The sequence below is a fragment of the Garra rufa genome, chromosome 14 (assembly GCF_049309525.1).
Source record: "Garra rufa chromosome 14, GarRuf1.0, whole genome shotgun sequence".
Classification (NCBI taxonomy): domain Eukaryota; kingdom Metazoa; phylum Chordata; class Actinopteri; order Cypriniformes; family Cyprinidae; genus Garra; species Garra rufa.
In genome coordinates, this window is record NC_133374.1 from 26,895,342 (window position 1) to 26,909,890 (window position 14,549).

At 34.8% G+C, this 14,549-nt stretch overlaps 2 protein-coding genes across 3 annotated transcripts in view; both read right to left on the reverse strand.

The window, feature by feature from the left end:
* The window catches only part of cltcb (clathrin, heavy chain b (Hc)), a 37,870-nt gene extending 30,296 nt beyond the window's left edge, over window positions 1–7,574 (reverse strand). Inside the window, exons 1-5 of one of the 2 annotated variants that reach the window (XM_073818432.1) lie at window positions 7,073–7,574; window positions 3,976–4,183; window positions 1,199–1,467; window positions 913–1,074; window positions 697–810 (exon numbers count right to left, since the gene is read on the reverse strand). In XM_073818432.1, coding sequence (XP_073674533.1) covers window positions 697–810; window positions 913–1,074; window positions 1,199–1,467; window positions 3,976–4,183; window positions 7,073–7,114 — 795 coding nt within the window. In that variant the 5' untranslated portion in view covers window positions 7,115–7,574. The remainder of the gene's footprint in view (window positions 1–696; window positions 811–912; window positions 1,075–1,198; window positions 1,468–3,975; window positions 4,184–7,072) is intronic. The other variant, XM_073818433.1, reaches the window with a different exon arrangement.
* A 3,089-nt stretch (window positions 7,575–10,663) lies between these two features.
* dhx40 (DEAH (Asp-Glu-Ala-His) box polypeptide 40) overlaps window positions 10,664–14,549 on the reverse strand; it is an 11,846-nt gene continuing 7,960 nt past the window's right edge. Inside the window, exons 12-17 of the mRNA XM_073817862.1 lie at window positions 13,785–13,899; window positions 13,577–13,685; window positions 11,510–11,604; window positions 11,363–11,432; window positions 11,030–11,258; window positions 10,664–10,953 (exon numbers count right to left, since the gene is read on the reverse strand). Of these exons, the coding sequence (XP_073673963.1) occupies window positions 10,835–10,953; window positions 11,030–11,258; window positions 11,363–11,432; window positions 11,510–11,604; window positions 13,577–13,685; window positions 13,785–13,899 (737 nt within the window). The 3' untranslated portion in view covers window positions 10,664–10,834. The remainder of the gene's footprint in view (window positions 10,954–11,029; window positions 11,259–11,362; window positions 11,433–11,509; window positions 11,605–13,576; window positions 13,686–13,784; window positions 13,900–14,549) is intronic.

The following is a 14,549-nucleotide window of genomic DNA, read 5'->3' on the forward strand; positions in this document are numbered from 1 at the left end:
TTTATAATTATATTTTAGCTATTTTTAATATTATATATATATATATATATATATATATATATATATACACATACACACAATTTTTGTATAATTATTTTATCTACTTATATATTAATTTGTATCATATATTTATATACTATTTCAAACATGTTAAAAAACAAGTCTATTCTATAATAATTTTATTATCCATTTATATATTAATTAATTATATATTAATTTACATTTATATTATTTAAAAAATGTAAAAATATTTATAATTATAAATGTATTACATTTTTAGATATTTTTAATGATATGTGTGTATATATATATATATATATATATATATATATATATATATATACTGTTTAAAAATAGATACACTCTGTTCTATAATTATTTTATCTTCTTACACATTTATATATTAAATTGTATTATATATGATATTTATATATTATATATATATATATATATATATATATATTTAAAACATTTGTTAAAAAAAAAACAGACACAGAAGTCTGTTCTATAATTATTTTATTATCTATTTATATATTAATTTATATATTATATATTTATATATATTATTTACAACATTTTTTTTTAGGGAAGTTTTCCTGTTCCAAAACCATGGAAATTTTGTGGTTAAACCTAACGTCCCAACAGACAACAGCCAAATTGTAATAATATTCATTAAATATTCGATACTATAAATACCTGCATGGCAACCGGAAAATCATTCTGGGCCTCTGGAGGGAAAAACACGTCGACTGCTTTCTTTGGAAAGGGTTGATTACCCGACGGAGGTGTTCCAACCTCAATAATGTGCAACTACATTGGGCAAAAAACATTAAATATACAATCGTTAAGACACAAAATACACAATTACCATTTATTTCCACAAGGACGTTCATTTCAAAAGAATAACCAGACCTTTCCTCCAGCTTGTCCCCGAACAGCAAAGCAGAAAAGTGTGGATTCCTCAGCATTTCCCTCCATTTTAAACTGAGCGAATCCAGCAGCATGGCCTTCGATCGGCTGCGACACCTTTCTGTCCACTGAGTAAAGTTGCATTGCGCCCACAACACGGTTTTGCTGACAGGAAAAGGTTTTAAAAAAAGACATTTCAGCAGGAAAACGACAACTACTGTGGCATGCGGTGCTAATGAGAAAGGAAAAAGCAAATGTTAAAGCAGTGCATTAAACACTGCAAATGTACCTGTGCAGAAATTCCAATCAGAAGCAGCCATTTCTGTTTGGCGTCAGTGCGGTAGTTAATAATTTGACAGCCTGCTAAACTGGAATGCCGGTCAAAGACTTTGATGGGCTGTGAGTCTCCTTCCATACTCCAGTGATAGACCGCGTTGTCTGTCACAAGTGCTACGGTATTGAGAGAGATCCACTTCCAAAATGTAACGTCCTCGGTCATGGTGTGGGCCTTCATCTTGCTCTTCATTTCGATGTTGAAAATCTGAAGGGTTTTTGCCGCTGAAATTCATGAGCAGAGGTCATTTGAACAAAACGGCGACGATTTTTCGCTTAAGTCTATGAATGGTGATTTAAATGAGTTAACATACAGACATCAAGCGTAATGCTAACAACATGATGTGTATGTTAAATCGTACGTGTAAAGTAACGACAAAGATATGGACAACATGACAAGGCAGTTACAATGCAAAAGGAACAGCTATAGGACAAACACTGCAAACATTTACAAACACCAAGCCGAGTTTTGATTTAGTGGACAAGTTTTAGTTACATTCTAAATCTAGTAAGCTAATTAATTATTAATTAGATGTCAGATTGTTTAATGTAAAAAAAAAAAAAAAAAAGTTATCACATGAATCATCACCTACCTCAAGTATGTGGGAATACAATTTGTTAAAACGTTTAAAACGTGTTTGAATCTGCAAAAATGTATCATTTATCAAAATACAGTGGCCCCAAAATACATTAGGACACTTAAAGCCACATTTAAAATGTATATCACTGCAATAAACATAAAAAAGCAGCATTTACTTTAAAGAAAGTTAGCAGAAGCACACTTTTCAATCAAAATTAAATAAAAGTAGGACAAAAGGTATTTGGACACTTTCTCATTGTTGAATGTCAGTCGAAACTTTGGAGAGTAGGCTTTAAATAGTCACTAACAATCTAATTAGATTTGAGTATGACTCAAGTATGAATTGTTTGCACTTGATTTGATATTATTAATCTAATTCGATGGCATTCAGACTTTTTAAGTGTCCAAATATTTTTGGGGTCACTGTATTTTTGATTTGATTTCTATGAACCACTGTTAGTGTTTTATTTTTTGAGAACAAAATAAAAAATTAACATCAGGCTTTGTTAAGTAATTACGTAATGAGGGGGAAAACACTTTAGAATTCTGAATATTACTAAGAAATGCATATATTATATAAAAAATAATGAATGCACTCAAAATTTGGGGTCAGTGATTTTTTAAAATGTTTTTAAAGTTTCTTGTGCTCACCAAGGCTGCATTTATTTGATCAAAACACAGTAAAAACAGTAAAACTGTGGTGATATTATTATTGCAATTTAAAATAGCTGTTTTCTATTTGAATACATTTTAAATGTATTTTTCTGAAGCAAAGCTGAATTTTCAGCATCATTACTCCAGTCTTCAGAATCACGTGTCAATAATAATTCTTAAATCCTGGTAGGTTTATTATCAATGTTAAAAACTACTGCTTAAATAAGCAAAGATTTCTTTGATGAATAGAAAGTAAAAAAAAAGCATTTATTTGAATTAGAAATATTTTGTACAATTATAAAATGTCTTCACCGTCACTTTTAGTCAATTTAATGCATCCTTGTTGATGTGATAATGTCTTTCTTTAAAAAAAAATATATATTATTTATTAATTATTTAAAACATGCTTTTAAATGTACAGATACAAATATTTTTTGAAAAATTATATTAAAAAAATCACAGTTGTAAATTTTGTAAAACATCTTTGACCCATTATAAACATCTTAACTGTGACTTTAAGTCAATGTAATACATTCTTGCTAAATTAAAGTGTTAATTTCTTTCTTTAAAAAAGAAAAAAATTATAATAGTCTTACCAACCCCAAACTTTTGAATACTCAAGATTTCCAAAATTATTACAATATCCGAATATGCAAAAATATTCAGTGTTTATTTCACTATTTTCAAGGTCATAATTGACTCCTACCGCCGACTTGAAGAGTGAAATATATCTAGAAAGCTGCCTAGCAAATCTAACAGACATATTACACCTTTGCATTGCATTAACAGTAATCTGCCAAGTGCCAAAACAAAGAAAGAAATAATAAATCAACAGCTGAATATTGTTGTTTCAACTACCAACAACAAAATGTAATTCATTTTACACTAAACATAAAAAAAACAGGCTGTTGCCATGTTACATGCATGTTACACGATCCCAACCCCCTCCTTACATGGCTAACCTATCATTCAACAAAAGCATTCAGATTGACCCCACATTTCACAATTCAAAATCCCACAACTCAGGATAGATGAAATTGAACTCACCGTCTGCAAACATAAGAAAGCAGTAAGAAACAAAAAATAAAAAAAGAACAAAAACAAGCAAGAACAGACAAAGCATTTATGACGGCAAGACATTTCCAATGAGCATTTTTAAAGCTATTCTTAACCAAATAATTACAGCAAGAAGCTTTAATACGTAACGAGACAGAGATGGCTGGGACTATGAACGTAATTGGAATTATGGAAGGTATTTAAAAACAATTCTGTCATTTGACATCACAAAAAACTATTACACCATTACACTAACCTGTCTCGATTAAGCCAAAAAGATACTGTAGTCATGTTATATACTGTATGTATTGAGGGGGTGGGAGGGGGTTGCAGGAACACACAACCTCATGGAAATTTCTACATTCATCCCAAGTTATCATTACATTTAAATAAATCCATGCCTCCCACTTTTCAAATGTATTTACCCCCCTAATGTGGCTTACCTTTTAGAGCAATGACTTTGCTGGCTGGGTTCATGATGGCACTGTCTGCAGAGATGGGCCTGCGGATGGGCGTATTTGGATCGCTCATGTCGATGATCACCACCTGGGCCTGTTCGCCCACCTTCTCCCGGATGCAGATGAACTTATCTGACTCCATCGTGAGGGTGCTGAACCCGATGTTTGCTGGGTTTATGCCCAGGTTTTGGAGCTGTAAGAAGTGGAGAGTCATTATTTACCATTGATAGATACAGGACTTCTTTTTGGCATCAAAATATAGGCTTTATTTTTTAATACACTGCCTAGAGGTCATAAATATGTCTGCTGCAAGTCCATTTCAATGTTGGTGATAAAAATAGGGATGTATGGGCACAATCTCACAAGACCATCGTTCTCCCCCACTGTGATGCACCTGCGCAATGACACAGTACACTGTAATGACTCAAGTCAAGCCAGTTCATTACATTAACGCTCCAGTAGGAATTTAAGAACCACAAATGTGACCCCCGGACCACAAAACCAGTCATAAGGTTAAATTTGACAAAACTGAGATGTATATATCATATGAAAGTTCAATAAACAAGCTTTCTATTGATGTATGGTTTGTTAGGATAGGACAATATTTGGCCGAGATACATCTATTTGAAAATCTGGAATCTGAGGGTGCAAAAAAATCAAAATACTGAGAAAATCACCTTTAAAGTTGTCCAAATTAAGTTCTTAACAATGTATATTACTAATCAAAATCTACATTTTGATATGTTTACAGTAGGAATTTTACAAAAAATCTTCATGGAACATGATCTTTACTTAATTTCCTAATGATTTTTGGCATAAAAGAAAAATCAATAATTTTGACCCATGCAATGTATTTTTGGCTATTGCTACAAATGTACCCCAGCGACTTAAGACTGGTTTTGTGGTCCAGGGTCACAAATATCCATGAATTAAAGTCAAATATATATACTTACATACACACACATCAGTGTTGATAAAAAACATCTATAAATATATAGACTACACTGAATGTTCACTAAAAATGTCCAGTCAGTCAGCACAGACTTTCATTGTGTCTTTTTTCACTAGAGCTGGGTTGAAATTTTTGTCAGTGATTTTAATCTTTATTTTGATTACCAATATTGATTCTTAAATTCCAAAATCAATTTTAAGTGTATGCTGTTTTCATTTGATGTGACCCTGGACCACAAAACCAGTCAATTTTCTAAAATTTTGATTTATATATATAATCTGAAAGCTGAATAAGCTTTTCATTGATGTACGGTTTGTTAGGATTGGACAATATTTGGCTGAGATACAACCATTTAAAAATTTAGAATCTAAAGATGCAAAAATTCTAAATACTGAGGAAAATCGCCTTTTAAAGATGTCCAAATTAGTTCTTAGCAATGCACATTACAAATCAAAAATTACGTTTGGATATATTTATGGTAGGAAATTTACCAAATATCTTCATGGAACATGATCTTCACCTAATATCCTAATGATTTTTGGCATAAAAGAAAAATTGGTCCAGGGTCACATATGAAAAAGTCTCAGCTTTCAAATTCCAACCACTTTATCATAAATTTTAAGTAATATGTGTACTTTTGATGCTTTTTAATGCGCAACGCTCAGTGAATTGATTCCTCTTTACTACTAGTTATAGCATGAAATAAACATAGGTATTTTGAAAGAAACAGTACCAAAAGTCTCATGAAATCACTTAATCAGTGTTTCAACCGTAAAAAGGTGTCAATAAAACAGCTTGTAAATAAATGTCAAATAACATTTACCTCGGAAAAGCCTTTACTTGTTCTTTAGGTAGAAAAAATAACTTTAGAGGAGCAATCTGCTAAATATATGCAACATATAACATGGTGATTACATTTTTACTTGACCTGTTAGTCTCATTTAATATGTTCAAAAATAACAACTGGTGTAAAGCAAGTATATCACTAATAAGTTGAAATAAATAAACTACATTTTAAATAAGATCTGATTCCGACTTTTATATCTAGCAATCGAATTTGGATTCATGTACAGTTTAGAAGAGAGATTTTTCCTTAAGAAAACACTGACATGTTCTGTATCTAACACACATCCAAGCAAACAGAATCTTTGTGAATACACACCCATGTATTTTACGCATAATTTTACACCTTGTTGCCAAAAAACTTTTTTATATGTGACCCTGGCCTGAACCACAAAACCAGTCTTAAGTCGCACGAGTATATTTGTAGCAAAATCCAAAAATACACTGTATGGGTCATAACTATCGATTTTTCTTTTATGCCAAAAAACATTAGGATTTTCAGTAATTTTCCATAATGTTCCATGAAGATATTTTGTAGTTTTTCTTCTTTCTGGACAACTTTAGAGGTTTGTTTTTCATATTTAGCTTTTTTTTTGCACTCTCAGATTGCAGATTTTCAAATATTATCATATCATAACAGACCATACATAAATGGAAAGCTTTATTTATTTATCTATTTATTTAGCTTTCAGATGATATATAAATCTAAATTCTTTGGTTTTGTGGTCCAGGGTGACATATTAGTTTACATATTAGTGAGTATACAATTATATTTTTAAATTTTCAGTTTAACGACCCCTTTAAATCAGCAATGAATTCGCTTTTTAAATTGGTAAACGTGGACTATCCGAGTCACGTTTTAATCAATCGACACATTCGCGGGAAAATCAATCACATCATGAATGCAGCTTGATAAAGCTGGTTTAATCCTTTCCCCGATCACTGCATCCACCTGCATAGGCTGTGTCCAAAAACCAAGTGACCTGCCTACCCAGTCTGCATATTATTTATCATCATCATAAGCTCGTTCGATTCGAACATCTAGTATTTTCTATCTGAACGGCGGTATATTCGAACATCCAGCAGTTTTTAGAATCACAAACGCATTCAATTCGAACGTTCAAAGATGCTGCCGAGTTTCTGATACACAGCCATTGAAATGGATGGGAGGTCATTCATTGAGCTAGCGCTAAAGCTAACGACCACTGTCACCTCTGTTACACCACAGCCATTGATTATTAACACTGCAAACGAGTTTAATACGGTTTAGCCGTAGTAAAAACACACCTGCAGGTGCTCCTGAAAGCGGATAGGCAGGATTTGAGCCATGGTTTGGGCTTTCTGTTCTCAATCCTCCCGGCCGGACTCCTCGCAAAATTTCTGCCTAGCTTTAGCGAGCGACGACCTCCTCTCCGCGGACACCCCCGATTCAAAACAGCTCAAATGCAGGAGTGTTGGCTTTATTAGACAGAGAATGCAAGTGTCGTGTTTTCGTCGTGTCAAGCCAATCCGCCAGATGGTTGATGTTTTTTCTCCCCTCTCTGCACGGATGGGACTCGCTCAGACCCGCAATGGCGGCGGAAACAGCTCAGACTGACAATCCGGAAGCAGCAACGCGGACTTTGCGGCGGAAGGACATTCGCGATTTCAGCGATTTTGTCAGTCAAGCAGGCGACGCGCCAAGCTCTGGTTGGGTGTGTGTGAACGTTTAGAGGGTTAATATTTTAGATTTGATTTATAAGCGCCGGTGTGAGTAGTCTAGTCAGCATTAAATAATTCGTTTCATTTTTGCCACATCATTCAGTTCTTCATATTCTATGTACGTCAGTTCCGGCTGAGCTCTGCTGGTGGCTCGTTCGCGAACAAATCGTTGTTTTTGAATGAATCCTGAGTCGTTCACTGAGTCGGTTTAAAATTTAAATGCGGGCTGTGAAGGAACATTTTAACTCAGTCCATTTTAAATTATGTGAATAAAGGTTAGATAATTTTGCAGAACGAGATAAAATGATTAATTCTTCGATGTTTTTTGAGTCTTTTTTGAGTGTGAACAAGAGAACAGCACTAAGAACCTGAGCTGAACATCTCATCAGTGAATGAATTAGTCAATACATGTGACCCTGGACAACAAAATCAGTCATAATTAACATTTAAATAAGCACTCCATTGATGTATAGTTTGTTAGGATACAACTATTTGAAAATCTGGAATCTAAAGGTGCAATAATGTTGAGAAAATCACTTTTAAAGTTGTTTAAATGAAGTTCTTAGCAATACGTATTACTAATCAAAAATTAAGTTATGATATATTTATGGTAGGAAGTTTACAAAATATCTTCATGGAACATGGTCTTTACTTAATATTATAAAACGGTTAGTTCCATTCCTCAATTCTGATTGGTCAGCAGCTGTGTCGTATTCATGATACGGCACTGCTATGACCACTTCACTCAACGGTTTACTTTTTTTGCTTTTTGGCATAAAGAAAAATTGATCATTTTAACCCATACAATGTATTCTTGGCTATTGCTACAGATATACGCATGCTGCGTAAGACTGGTTTTGTGGTCCAGGGTCACATATTGTCTTATAGTTGCAAAGAGGAGTTCCTCAGTTAATTTTACTCAAATTTTAAACATGGGTCATAAACAAAGTGTTTCTTAGGACTGTGACACACCAAAACGAATGGTTGGCCAGTGTCAGGCCAGTGTTGAAAGCCTGTCGGCCCAGTTTTTGCGGTGTGGTCCGCACCCTTGGCTCTAGTTGGACCCCATCTGTGGCTTTTTGGCCAAATGAGCATGTTGAATCAGCAACTGAGCCCATCAGTAAGAGAGACCAGTCTGACTGGCCATTCAGTTTAGTAAACCAGTGCACAAGAAAAAATTAAAGTGAAGAAATTATTTCAGCTTATTTTTCACCTCCAGTTCGTCCCTTTCTGGCCCAAAGGGCGGACAAAACAGTGCCATATGCAACTTATCAGACATATTTGAAAAAATACATTTATCTATAGTTAGCTAGAAAATGTATAGAGTGTTTCCACAACGCTTTATCAATCGGCCATATTGGTGACACTGAATGTAAACAATGCCACTGAACCGAACATAACTTGCATGTTTTGCTGATTATTTCTGCTGAAAATGGCCAATTATTGTCATGTTTTGGCCTGTACTAATCGGTCGGACTGGGAAAAACATTTGGAGTACTACGGAGTTATAACAAATCAAGGAGAAGAGTGCAAAAAACGGTCTGATAAACAGGCGTTTGTGGCTGGTAAAACTGAACCAGGATTTCCAGGGCAAGAACCTTGACAACATTTGTGTTTGTTCTTATCGTTTCCGGTCAGATAGGTGAAATATTAGGCCAATATCTTAATTAATACTGCTTGTATGTAAATTAACCTCCCATTAACTTTAGTTTGTCATAATATTGCACCCTCTCCTGCTTACTTATCCCTGCTCTATATGATTTAGAAGCTCTCACATGGTTTTTCTGTGGTTTAGATAATTTAGCAGAATGTATTCAGTAGTACATTAACCATCAATGCTGTTGTTTACATCTGGGTATTGCCAATATGGCCACACATCCAGGTAACTGACCAAACTGACGTAAGTGCAAACTCTCTATATAGGCCATTCTACAAAACAGTCTTTTTTTCACAGATTTTGTATGTATGCAAATCGTATAATATCCAAGGTACACATTTCTAGTAATTGTGCAGTTTTGGAATATTTGTCCTCTCCCCAAATTTGTCACTACCGAAACACAGTAATATATAATTAAATAAGAAGGGTTATATTGACCTATTAGGATTTTGTTTATATCTACCCTCTAAATATATTTTTATTAAAACATTTTCAGAGGTAAATGAATAAAATTACAATTTAACAATAGTTCAAGTGTGATTTATGAGATTTATTGTATTTTGAATCCAGCCTTTCTTTGTAAAAGGCATAAAGTTGATCATATTGATTTCAAAGTTAAGGATTCATTACTTTAAATATACACTGAACCAAAAACTATCATAAAATCTTAGTTGTATTCAATATACTTTATTTCTGACAAAACATCCCATGTTTCGGTCATGACTGCACATTTTCAGTAGTGACAGTAATGTATACACATAGCAAAATCCACAAAAATTGCACAACTGTACTAACATTTTGTTTATTTTCTGCAATTAAAGTATTATGAGTTCCCTTTTGTCACCACAGAAACAATGACGACATGTTTTGGTCGTGATTGTTTCGATAGTGGCAATTTTAGATACTTTTGAACCTAGCTCAAAGATGCTAATCAGCACATGGTTAGCTAGAACAGTTCTGAACAGTGGTACACATATAAAACCTAAATGTTATGGAATAACTTCCAGAAAAGTGTGCTTAACTGCAGAAAAAAAAGTGTTCGGTAGTGACGTTATACAAAGATTTTCAGACTTTTGAACACATTTACCTTAAAACGTTGGAACCTACTACTACTCTACTCACACCTTGTAGTTATAAAATAGAGGGACACAGGAATATTATTTTCTGATCATAACTGTAGGGGTGTAGTTAAAATTAGTCTCAGTCAAAGGACTAAAACATTTTTTGACAAAGTTTCATGATCTACAAAAAAAATATATATATTTTTTTTAATTTAAAACTTATAAGAAAAGAAGATATTTTTAAAAAACAACAATGCAATAAAATGCAAAAATAGGGTTTCAATAGAGAATAGTAGGATCTTAGTAAACATCTAAGATTTGAATTCTTCAGTGCTTTTTAAATGTTTTTTTCATTGTGGGACAGCAGTTTGCACCAATTCTGTTAATAGTTTGTATATCTGCAGTCCTGCTTTAACTACACTTTAAAGATGTAATAAAAAAATACTCAATATCAAAAAGTAAAAAAACAACATTTATTTACATAAAAGATATAAAATGTGTAAATTACATGATGTAACTCCAGAGCCATATTCAAAATCCACAGGGACCAGAGTGTTGTGGCAGTAAAACAGGGATTATGTTCTGAAATCTGAGATAATAACGTGAATCTGTGGTGAATATTTGATCCTCTCATGTGCCCTTTCTTTGTAGGCGATGCTGTTTTCGCTCTAAGTAGCGAGCACGAGCCTCTGTGATTGAGCTTTCGTCGTTTCGCTTTTCCAGCTTCTTTGCTGCATCCTCTGTGGCTTCTGTTTAAACACAAAAAAGTGTCACAAAAACGACACAATTAGACTACATCAAAATGCTCAGCCTCTTCAAACGCACCTGCTTGTCTTTTTGCTGCCTCTTTCCTCTCCCACTGGGCCATCTCTTTATCAGTTACTTCTTCCCTTGCAACACTACTCAGCTCATAGACGTCGATTTCATGCAGCTTGGGCAACAGGTCCTTCACCCACTCGTAACGGATGGGACAAACTGTTCTCACATAAACCCGTGAGGTGACCAACACGTCATGGAAGATGATCCAATCCAGCTGCAATTCTTGACCAAAGAGCTGAATAAAAAATTAAATACAAAAATTAAAACAGGCCTAGAAATGACATGAATGTGAGTAAATAATTACAAAAATGTCATTTCTGGGTGGCTTTAATCTCTTACACATGATGAAGGATGAATGATAACACTGGATCCATGTCCGTCCATGGTGCAGAAAGATTTCCCGATAGATCTGAGGAAAACAGAACAGCTTTAATACTGGCTTTAATAAATATACCTTATGTAATAAAATGACATTTTGGCACTCACCTCCTTGCTACATTGGTGAAATAACCCAGGCAAAGGCACTGCCGCAGCAGTTCACTCCGACTGCCCTCAAACGTCTCATGTGGAAAGTCTTTCTGCTACATAAACGGTCAAGAACAAGTTGTAAGAATTTACAGTGGTGTGAAAAACTTTAATGATTTTCCCTTAATGATTTTTTTTTTGTGAAAAAGTGTTTGCCCCCTCCCCCTTCCTGTTAAAACATAACTGTGGTTTATCACACCTGAGTTCAGTTTCTCTAGCCACACCCAGGCCTGATTACTGCCACACCTGTTTGCAATCAAAAAAATACTTAAATAGGACCTGTCTGACAAAGTAAAGTAGACCAAAAGACCCTCAAAAGCTACACATCATGTTGAGATCCAAAGAAATTCAGGAACAAATGTGACCCTGGACCACAAAACCAGTCTTAAGTCGCTGGGGTATATTTGTAGCAATAGCCAAAAATACATTGTATGGGTCAAAATTATTGATTTTTCTTTTATGCCAAAAATCATTAAGAAATTAAGTAAAGTTCATGTTCCATGAAGATTTTTTGTAAAATTCCTACTGTAAACATATCAAAATGTAATTTTTGATTTGTAATATGCATTGTTAAGAACCTAATTTGGACAACTTTAAAGGTGATTTTCTCAGTCTTTTTGATTTTTTTGCATCCTCAGATTTCTGATTTCAAATAGATGTATCTCAGCCAAATATTGTCCTATCCTAACAAACCATACATCAATAGAAAGCTTATTTATTGAGCTTTCATATGATGTATAAATCTCAGTTTTGTCAAATTTAACCTTATGACTGGTTTTGTGGTCCAGGGTCACAAATGAGAAAGAAAGTAATTGAGATCTATCAGTCTGGAAAAGGTTATAAAGCCATTTCTAAAGCTTTGGGACTTTCCAAAAGCTTGTCCCAAAGCTTTTCTAAAGCTTTGGGACACAGTGAGAGCCATTATCCACAAATGACGAAAACATAGAACAGTGGTGAACCTTCCCAGAAGTGGCCGGCCGACCAAAATTACCCCAAGAGCGCAGCGATGACTCAAAAAGAGGTCACAAAAGACCCCACAACAACATCTAAAGAACTGCAGGCCTCTTTTGGCTCAGTTAAGGTCAGTGTTCATGACTCCACCATAAGAAAGAGACTGGGCAAAAACGGCCTGCATGGCAGAGTTCCAAGACGAAAACTGCTGCTGAGCAAAAAGAACATAAAGGCTCGTCTCAGTTTTGCCAGAACACATCTTGATGATCCCCAAGACTTTTGGGAAAATACTCTGTGGACTGACAAGACAAAAGTTGAACTTTTTGGAAGGTGTGTGTCCCATTACATTTGGCGTAAAAGTAACAGCATTTCAGAAAAAGAACATCGTATCAACAGTAAAATATGGTGGTGGTAGTGTGATGGTCTGGGGCTGTTTTGCTGCTTCTGGACCTGGAAGACTTGCTGTGATAAATGAAACCATGAATTCTGCTGTCTACCAAAAAATCTTGAAGGAAAATGTCCGGCCATCTGTTTGTGACCTCAAGCTGAAGTGAACTTGGGTTCTGCAGCTGGACAATGATCCAAAACACACCAGCAAATCCACCTCTGAATGGCTTAAGTAAAATAAAATGAAGACTTTGGAGTGGCCTAGTCAAAGTCCTGACCTGAGATGCTGTGGCATGACCTTAAAAATGCGGTTCATGCTTGAAAACCCTCCAATGTGGCTTAATATCAACAATTCTGCCAAGATGAGTGGGTCAAAATTCCTGCACAGCGTTGTAACAGACTCAAATTATCACAAACGCTTGATTGCAGTTGTTGCTGCTAAGGGTGGCCCAACCGGTTCAGTTTAGGGGGCAAACACTTTTTCACACAGGGCCATGTGGGCTTGGATTTTGTTTTCCCTTCATAATAAAAAAAACTTCATTCAAAAACTGCATGGTGTGTTTGTTTGATGATCTGAAACATTAAAGTGTGACACATGTAAAAAAAAAAATCAGGAAGGGGGCCAACACTTTTTCACACCACTGTATATAATAATAGTAAAAGCAAATACTGTTGTAAACTCTGAAGTACCTGCTTTAGGCGAAGCAGAATCTCCCTCAGCTGAGTCTCAACACTGAAAGCTGACTTTACTGCTCGCCAGTGGATCCAGTGCTCTTTGCACCAGGCAGATGGATTGTCACTATTAGAAGAACCAAAGTAAAAATTAATATTAGAGTTTCACATGATTTCCGTAGAGTTCTGTATTTGTTTAGGCATTCGGTCAGTGTTTATGGTTTACCTCGTTCTGCACTTCTCGAACACACAGAGCAGCATGAGGAAATCATTGGAGCCGCCAGCACAAGCTGCTATCTCTTTGTGTCTGAGCTCTGCTTCCTTTTGTTCTTCTGGTTTACCTTTAAAAAAAAAAAGCAACATTCTTTTTATCTAATATATTAAGTATGGCAGGGACTAGGTTGCTTTCATCATATTGTTGTTTAGGTTTTGAGATGTGGGCACTGCACTCATAAATAGACATATGCTAACTATATTTTTAAAAAGGTGTAAAGTTTAAATGATTAGTTCACTTCCAGAATAAAAATTTCCTGATAATTTACTCACCCAATGTCATCCAAGATGTTTATGTCTTTCTTTCTTCAGTCAAAAAGAAATTAGGGTTTTTCAGGAAAACATTTCAGGAGTTTTCTCCATTTAGTGGACTTCAATGAGAACCTAAAAGTTGTAGGTCCAAATTGCAGTTTAAATGCAGTTTCAAAAGACTCACAAACATTTCTAAAACAAAATTACAAATGTATATACTTTTTAACCACAAATGCTCGTCTTGCACTAGCTCTTCGACGCGTGTCTGTCCTCGACATATTACATAATCATGTTGGAAAGGTCATGCTTGGTAAGTTCCTCATCTGTGTACTTCAGTTCAAAAAGCTAGGGTAGGGTGAAAAACTCTTTAAAATTGTCTGACATCGTAGTTTTACCTTTTTCATAAAGGGTGTTTGACTTTTTTTGCACTTCCAACGTCACTACGTAATGCATGAAGTCAAGATAG